We start from the raw sequence: 9989 nt of genomic DNA on the forward strand, positions 1-9989 counted from the left end.
AATCACCTTACAAAGAGAAGTGGCATCTGTCGAATATTGTGGGCTGCATACTCCACAATTTTTAGTGCATTTAATATTATGCTGAGTTTAAATATGGTATTTGATCCATGTATGGATGCCTAGGGATCGAACCAAGCACGAAATGAAGATAAATCATTCATACTAATCTCCCAATTGATCACCAGAGCCGTAACAAAGGGAAGAGGACAAAGGAGGTCTGCCTCTTTGAATGAAATCTTCGTTGTTCTCCTAGATAACAATGCACCAGTGTGTTGCTAAGGATATTCTGATAATTCCCTCATGATCAGAAGAACTTAAAGCTATTTTAAAAGTTATTTAGCTACCTAAAACAAAAAGAAATATTCAGAAATAACGAAAATAATGTTTCATTGGAATTGTAAACTTGTTTCCTTACGTTAGTATTGTGAGGAATAAGTTGCATTAATGGGTACAGACATAGGCGCCGATTTTTAAATGGGTGCTCTCAGACTTCGGTAGTAATGTCCTTTTTTAAATTTTTTTAGTATATCCAACAGACCAATGGTGTCCAAATTCATCCTGAGAGGTAGAAAAGACTATCAAAACCTTCTTAAATAAAATGAACCGTGAAATTATTGTTAAATTGCAAAGGCAACAAAAATAAATTTTATTTTAATTTATTTTTGCATGATTTCTAAACTTTGTATTGAACAAAATTCCAAAAAATTAAGGTTTTGTTTTGTTAATGAATTTCAAAAGTGTTCAGTAATATTGACCAAAATAAGGAAGCTGAAAATTATTAAAATTAATAATCATTACAGTAAAATAATGATTACTTTTAAAAAAATTGAGGATAATTTGAGTGAAAATAGAAAATGATTCAACTGTCTCGTAATTTACGTACAGCGTTTTACATTAAAAAAAATATAAATTAAAATGATCAAGCACCAAGTTCTTGAAAGAAATAACTATACAAAATTACAATTATGGATTATTATTATCGTTGTAATGGCATAGCGCTAGAGTCTTGGTATGCCGTAAACCTTAAGTCTAAAGTAGGTATTGATAAATTATTATTCAACACATGTGGATCCCTATCTAAAATTTAACCTGGGATCACATAGATTATAGTTTCTTTTTATCACTCACCGCATGAAAGTGTAATTTCGAAGTTAATTCGAACTCAAAAATTCAATGGGTGATCACCATCCATTAAATACCTCCAATGGGTGCTTGAGTCCCGGAGTACCCACGTAGTCGGTACCCATGGATACAGATTGACTTTAGAAGAGCTAAGTATAATACAGCGTGGTGGCATATGAGACGTTGGATGGCAAAGTGACGTATCTCAGAGTAAAAGAACCAGGCCATAGACCAAAAGATGGCAGCACAAGGAACTGATTTTGTCCGATTTTTCAATATCGATTCTAATAAAAGTCTCAATATCTCAAAATGTCTCAAAACTAACTTACGTCACTTTGCCATCCAACAGCTCATATGTCATAAAACACGAACCACCTTTAAAACACAAACCAACTTGTGCTATAAGCGTACGAATGCAATCTAACCGAGTCAGAGCAGGAGCAAAGCAGGGGACCACACGGGACGGAAAGTACACACATAAACAAGATAGTGGGAAAACACTTCATAGGGCATAAAACACATGGCTTGCATGTGACACCTCCGTGATCACTTTGTAGATTGTCTTCACACAGCGCTTCGCTTCATCATGTCTTCCTTATAGAGTACTACGTGGTAAGGAACACGCTTTCCATTTCGTATTTATATATCTTGGTTATAAGTATAAGAGGTTATGTCTTATACAATTCTACCTAGGTATTATGAAATTAATTCATATATTCCTTCAGTAGATTTCACAGATTTATACTCCTCTAAAATAGGATAGCATCGAGACCCAAAGGGACGACACGTTGTGGGATATTTTAGAGTGCTGCTAGAATTAATCGGTATCTTTATCTCCCCTTTTGCATCAAATAGTTCCTACTCTCTCTCTAGTATTAGAAAAAAACTAGATATGAACAAACCCACCTGACTACCAGTAGGTGGATGACCAGTGATTGGTTGCTGGTCTCACTGCACTAATGTCCAACCACAATATAATCCCTATTAAAATAATGATTTTAAATAAAGATATCTGAATTTATCCTGCATTTTGTGATAATAAACGCAATACACACAATATTTAATAACAGATGTAGCTTTATTTCAACCTTACTCGCACTTGGACATGTATTTACTGCGCATACTTATGTATTCACGCGCCAACCCCGCTCATTTAAAATTATTGTAGAATGCAGTTTCATAACGACAGTGACAGTAATAGATGACAGATGAGTGACAGTAATCCATCTTCGTCTCGTGTTATAAAACGCGAAAGAGGACAACAAGAATACAGGCAATCTCGTTTATATAAAGATTTAAGAAAATACATAATTATTTCCAACATAGTAGTAGTCGGTGTCAGTCCGTTAATTATTTACCAATTAACTGTAGCCTTACACTTTGGAAATTATGCGATCTAATGACAGTAAGCTAGCAGACGATCTTGCTGTTCACGTCTCTCGCTGCCTAAGCACGTGTGAGCAGCGGAGTAATACATTTCGCTTTGTTTGCGTCTACTTTGTCCTAAGGCTGGAAAGACTTTAGATTAGTTGCTAAGACAGTTACTACACATGGTAGAAGATTAAACTTCAATTTTTCAGCAATTAATTAAAGTACAGTGTTAATCTTTACTGCCTTTTTCGCATGTATGATGCTTAAATTTCGCATAATTCATTCAATTTCCTCATACATTTTGTAATTTTTGGAAGGTCATTTGCGAAACTTAACCCCTTTAATACAAACACACAATTTAGATATTTGTTAGAGATGCTTTATTTTAAATTCATTTTAATCCCTTTAACAAAATACGAGTTCACGAAATATAGAAAAAAGCTAGGGACGAGTCAAACCTGGCTTTGTACATCCAGTTACAACGTTACAAGTATTTCAATGTCTCTTTATTTGTATTAGTTGACAGAATTTACTTTAAAATTATGCACAAGCTTTTTAAAAAAGGAAGAAGAAGAATATGCAAAATTTGATATAATTAGATGTATTTTCTTTTTGTACTGTAGACCAACAATCTTGGTAATATTATTTATTTCAGCATTATCAAGTATCTGTTTGTGCGTTGCTTCTCGTACGTTTAGAAGTTTACCTCTGAGGGGAAATACACTGTATTTATCTCGCCCTACCACACCAACACCAGACACAGCCAAAGACTTGGCTGAGTCTCCTTCAGCAAGGATAAGAGTACAGTCTGAGGAATTCTTCGTTCCAGCATCATTAGCATCCTCTAACTTTAGAATTCCTCGTAATTTATTTTGTTTTTGGTGCTGCATTTCTTGTCCAACTGATGTTTTGCCTTGAACTTCGCCCACGTTAATACAGATTCAATGATTCCACATTTTGTTACATTAGTGACAAACCTCTCTGACAGAGTACACTTAGAACCATTACTCTTTGCCTGAAGCGTCATGTTTTACTTTGTCTGTGAATCGAAAGTAGGATTCACAATTAAACAATTCACAAAAATCCATAAATGATTTTTATTTGGAAGTGTTTAATTTGTATGCCAGCCTTATTCTTCTTCTTGGTTGCCTTTGTTAATTTCTTTACCACCATATTCACTACGTAATCTACATGCCGGCCACCCTTTGTTGTAGCTATGCTGTTAACAAAGGATACTTGCTGAAAACCCCTATCTGATGTGGAAATATCAACTTCCCAAAGATCGTTTATCTTCTCGTAGATCACCTTCACAGGTTTCCCTATATCATCTTCTCTACGTTTTAGGTACAGTACTACATAATCCTTGAAATTCTTAACTGGTAATCGTTTACCATTCAAAAATACTTTTACTCCTCCCGTTCAAGCTGCTACGCCATACGCTCATCGAGACATAAGAGAAATGATATCCTTATCCAACGTTTGCATCTTGAATTTCGCAAGATCTGGAGAAAAAGTAATTTTCGTGTAGTCATCACCAAAGAAGTCCTTTATTTTGGGATCAGACGCTTTGCTCATACTGTTTGCCCATGTCTGCTTAAAGCTTCTCTTATACTGTATTGAGGCTGTTTCTACAGTAAACTTGGTACTGAAGATATTGCACAATTTAGCACCATAACCATTTCTTCCAGCCGTAACTTTCTCTTCCTCATAGTTGTAATTAGATGAAGTCAACAAATGTCCAAATATCATAGTGGGAACGTGCACCTTCTCGTCTTTATGTTCGACAACGGTATACCTTGACCATTATTCCAGATTGAAATCTGATTGTTTTCGGGATCTAGTTCGATTTTAATGCAGTCCATCTTGGGATATCTTTGTTGTCCGCTGCATTTACTAGGATTTCATCGAAAATTTTATAAAGACCTGGAACATAAGTAATTTCTCGTTGCACGATGCCTTCTTCTTCATCGTACACATACATCTCCTCAGTCACTGATTCCACAGACCCTATATGGGGGAAATGGCGGCGAAGATGAAACAAGCTCCGTTGAATTAAAACTCTGCCAATATGAATTCAAACGCAAATCATGAAATTACTACCAACGGCGAGGTGGAAGCTGTTGAGAGAAACGCGACACTTATTCAAAGCAAAATGAAGTTCTGTGATGAACCACCAAATTTTATATATATATCGTCGTTATTTCTAAGGTCCTCAGTTTGTACCTTTTATATAAACTAGGCTACGAAAATCACCATAAAACATTTTATGCATTACATTTAAACATTAACTTTTTATTATGGCACTTAACGAATTAAGCAAATACACTTCTCAAAATTGTGCATGTAGCCTTTTGCAAGATGGATCCGTAATTATTTATTATTTATTCTTCATTGTCATGACAACTATTTTTACATCGTCAAATTACTCTAATAACAAAACAGCAACGTATATAAAATGAAAAGAAAATATATCTATATCCAATTTTGCATATTCTTCTTCTTCCTTTCTTAAACAGTTTGTGCATAATTTCAAAGTAAATTCTGCCAACTAATACAAATAAAGACACATTGAAGTACATGTATCGTTGTATATGGCGCCTTGAACTATCGGACTTTTTTTTAATAAAAGTAAAAAGAAATCCTGGGCCGTTAATCATTACATACTAAATTACTTTATTTTCCGAATGACCCTCGTATATATAAAAATTACAATTCACACATAATCATATCTCATATTTATATATCAACGTCGTTCGGATTACGGCATAGAAGTTATTTACTTTTAAGGTCCTTTGTGGCCATTGATACATAAGTTGTAGTTTAACAAAATTTATATTATTTTAGCGGGCAGAACTGAAAGGATTGCGAAAAGGATATTATATTTACATAATTGCTATGTTACGCAAGATAGGATCAAATACAGGATATAGTCAAACAAAATATCGACAATATTCAGAACATAACACAATAATTAACATTACAACAAAAACTAACACAAGCAAAAAGATTATCATATTAAGAATAAGTTCAAAGATTAGGTGTTATCCATGTTGACTTTAGTCACAATCTCAGAAGGAACTAGTGTTTTAACTAATTGCATCCATTTAATCTTAGTATACTGTGAAGGATGCCATAACTTAAGTTCATCAATATTGCGTAAACCCAAAAGTTTTTCAGTTTTCACGTCCATTAGTTCGAAAACTCTAAGCATAACTTGTCTTATACATAGATAGGGCCCCGCAAATAAATCACAAAATTTATAAATCCTTTTTAAGGATGCATCGCTTTGTGTAGTGCAATTTTGCAAAGACTAAATCGTTAGTTTGAATCTTAGTTTTACCTAATTGTTGTTCTTCTATTTTCTTGTTGCGAGCGAAAACTTCCTGCGTCCTGCGAAAATGTACCATAGTCACAAGTTGTGAATAGCCCGTTTCATAATTTTCATTAAGTGTAATGCCAAAATGTTGCTGAATCGGTTGTATGAAATCGGTCCCATTATAAATATTAGCTGGCGCTACACCCAATGTATCTGACACTGAATAGTTTAAGAAGTAAATAATTTCAGTAACATACTTAATCCAGTCAGAATGCTTAATCACCAGTTCATATATTTATTTATAACTAAGGCTGCTGATTTTATCAAAAACCATTTTAAAAACTGCGTTATGATATTACCTTTTATTATAGTGCGAAACAAGTTAATCGTTTACACTCTTTAAAAATTATGCATGGCAATACTGATGGAATTGAGCATGAGCAGAAACATGTCATAGTATTCTCGAGTTGCAGTAAGGTAAAATGGCTCCCAAAATACAAAATTATATCAAATGTGAAGTAGATCTGTCATACGATTTCTAAATGCCAAAAGACAGAATGCAGCTGGCATCTATCGGGCATTGTATGCCATTTACGGATCGATAGTAACGAGTGAAGAGGTCAGGCAAGGGTACAGAGAGTTTCGCGAAGAATGTTGAAATGTTCATGTCGATGGGCGTAGAAGACATTGTTTTTAGACGGATTATTTGTTGGAGCATATTGTCGAGAAAGTGCGAGCCAATAGTTGGTTTACAATAACTGTACTTGCCAAAAAAGTTTCCAGACGTATCAGCGAAAACAGTGAATCGAATTGTGACTGACTATGTGCGAGGTCGGTGCGAGATGAGTGCCAAAAATGTTGACAGATGCTTTCAAAGAGCAAAGAATGACAGTTGCAAGTAACTATTTAGCCCGCTGGGGAGGTGGAGGAGGAAGGATTACATCTTTTCTCATGTATATATTGACGGAGACTGAAATCCTAGATATTGTATGCCACTGGGGAGTCGAATCATCATTAACGCAATGGCGGCAATCTGATTTTCCTAAATCGAATAAATTCAAAATAAACACCATTAGTTCACAAAATCATTTGTTTTAGGGCCAAAAGTGTGTTATTTTTTAGGAATTCTTGGAACCAGGACGTACAATTACAGTACTTGTGTATTGCCAAGCTCTTAATAATCTGCGAGGTGCCATCCGAATTCGGCAGATATGAATGCTACTGTCTGGAATTCTTATAAACCATGACAACGCCTGCCCATATATACGTGCTCGTACTGTTGAGACAATTCAAAAATTTCGATGGAAACTATTCAATCATACTCCTTCCAGCCTCAACCTCGTCCCTAGTATCTTTATTCTTTTTTCTTCGCTTGAAAAAGTGGTTTGCATTGAAACGTTTCAACAACAGTGAGGAGCCCAAGACACCAGTTCTGAATTGCAGCAGATTTTTGCACAAAAATAAAAATAAAATATAAATATATGATATAAATAAACCTGTGTTTTGTGTTTGTATGATGTTCACTTTCCTTGAGACTACAGGCTATGCAAATGTATCACCGACTGGTGATAACGAACCAATGGGCCCGTGTGGGCTTGCCATCAACAGTCACTGACACATTTACCAAGCCAATCATCTACGGAAAATAGAACTCAAATTTGCCCATAATGAGAAGATTCCAGAGTCTCTTCCATCTCAACTCACAGTCCGATATGCAGGCCTGCAGTTCATCATTCGCATCCCACCATGAAATAGGTTGTGAACCACAAACTACTGACACAGGACATCGATTTACGAGTGGAGCTGGCAATGAGCACCATGGAGATCCTAATTTTGTCTGTAAAAGCCCTATCAAAATAAAAAAAAATCTGATACGAATCCCAAACAGAATTTTGTAGCGCAACGGAAATAAAAAAAATCCAAACTGAAAATTTTGATCAAAACTGGTATAAAAGAAAAACAATAGCTAACCACAGAGAATATGTAGATTGGTCTAGTGTATATTTTAAATGTAATGTGTTTTGTTGATTTTTCTTTTATTTTGTGTCGTTCTAATGTAAATGTTTACGAATATTGAGAATATTTATGAATATGCATAGCTTAAGAATATTCTTGAAATCTGAATGAAAAGTAAACAATGTTTCGGCTCTGAAGATTTAGAAATATTTAATGTTATTTTCTTTTGGTTGATTTCAGTACAGATGGGTATATCCGTACAAGCAAATGTAAAGATTTTTTTATTAGATTTTCCTGTCAACTCTATTTTCAATGAATAATGTCAAATAAAATTTTACTAGCCGTGAAGTAACATCTTTCTTTTCAAGTACAGAATATAGCATTTTAGTTTAGGTAGTAAATTTGAGTACAGTTATGTTTGAAATGTATGTGAAGTATGAACAAGGCAAAGAGCAGTACGTACACAATTATTTTACTGGTGAAATGAAATAGCTGTGAATCGAAGAAAGAGATTTTCCCTTAGTGTGACCGGGGTTGGAAACAACCGAGTCTTCAGAATTCATTATTTTTTTCTTTTCTACCAGTTTTGATCAAAATTTTCAGTTTGGATTTTTGTTATTTCCGTTGCGCTACAAAATTCTGTTTGGGATTCGTATGAGATTTTTTTTATTTTGATAGGGCTTTTACAGACAAAATTAGGATCTCCATGGTGCTCATTGCCAGCTCCACTCGTAGGTCGATGTCCTGTGTCAGTAGTTTGTGGTTCGCAACCTATTTCACGGTGGGATGCGGATGATGAACTGCAGACCTGCATACCGGACTGTGAGTTGAGATGAAAGAGACTCTGGAATCTTCTCATTATGGGCAAATTTGAGTTCTATTTTCCGTAGATGATTGGCTTGGTAAATGTGTCAGTGACTGTTGATGGCAAGTCCACACGGGCCCATTGGTTCGTTATCATCAGTCGGTGATACATTTGCATAGCCTGTAGTCTCAAGGAAAGTGAACATCATACAAACACAAAACATAGGTTTATTTATATCATATATTTATATTTTATTTTTATTTTTATTTATTTATATTTTTTAGTAAGTGGATGTACCAGTCTCTTCCGTTGGGGAGACTCGTGCTGTCTCCACGGTGACTGTCTCTGTCAGCCGACCAGTATACACGGCTCAAATGTCCTTCCATTTGAATTTCCCTCTCATATGTCGAACATAAACAATTCAAATCCATCCTGTTTTGAGACACCAGGTCGTCAGGCTTTGTCTAGGAGGTCGAATCCTTTGTTAGTTTCACCTCAGGTGTCAGGTTCTTCAAATACCATGTGTCGGTTGAACCATGTGGTGTCCTCAAACAATGTAGTAGACATGACTCCTTCTTGTGCTGGAGTTCAGGAGGGAATGTGTGGTCACGCGGTGGTATTGATGCCAAACAATCAAACTTCTGGACAAAATTATCAACCTTATTCAACTTTCGGACAAAATTATTTGGGTGCAAAGAGCCCCGTGGTAGGCCACAATTCTCCCGCATCGCAGTAGGAACGAGGAATGTTTTGGTAAGCGAACATTAAATTTAAGACTATCAGAACTAAATCATTTCTCAGGTAATACGGTTTGGCTAGATTCTTTTTAGAAAATTTAGAGCAAACTTTTAAAGTAACTTCAGCATCGGAACATGAACGTTTAACATTGGTACCTTGTTGTTTAACATCTGGGGCCAAGACGTGGTTTCAGACTGTTAGCAAGGACATCAACAGTTATGCAGATTTCCTACGCTTATTCAGGGAACACTATTTTTCGGCTAGAATGGAAAGACTGCAAAAGAAATTTATCCAGGGAATGAAGTATGATCGAACAAAATACAACCGGTTGACAGATTTTGCCTGGGAAATCATAGCGCAGTACTATGCGGTGGCGCAGTATCCGGATGAAACCGAGCTAATTGAAATCGTTTTGGACTGTTTACCAGCTGGTGATGCCAAGTTACTGCGGGCTGTTGAACCGAAAAATATACATCTCATGGTCAAAATAGCAGAGATTGAAGGACGAGGATTGAAGGATCCGAAGCCGAGTGAACCGGTCACCGACAAAAGGTTCAGACGTTTCCAGGAGCGCCAGGCTAAATTCGTCAAGAAGTCTGAAAAGTCAGGAAAACAACAAACCAAGGACACTTCGTCTCAAACGGAGGAAGACGAAGGAAAGAAGAATGAAGGAGACTCCAA

The 9989-nt window shown here is 35.8% G+C and overlaps 1 protein-coding gene across 1 annotated transcript; it reads right to left on the reverse strand.

Moving 5' to 3' along the window:
* Positions 1-3008: 3008 nt before the first annotated feature.
* Positions 3009-4474, reverse strand: LOC145661027 (DNA topoisomerase 2-like). The gene is given in 5 exon segments (XM_081726465.1): positions 3009-3374; positions 3377-3594; positions 3597-4280; positions 4283-4363; positions 4366-4474. Coding segments are annotated over 5 exon segments (1458 nt in total).
* Between the last annotated feature and the right edge of the window lie 5515 nt (positions 4475-9989).

This window comes from Thermobia domestica, chromosome 9, assembly GCF_964235325.1.
Source record: "Thermobia domestica chromosome 9, izTheDome1.hap1.1, whole genome shotgun sequence".
Classification (NCBI taxonomy): Eukaryota; Metazoa; Arthropoda; class Insecta; order Zygentoma; family Lepismatidae; genus Thermobia; species Thermobia domestica.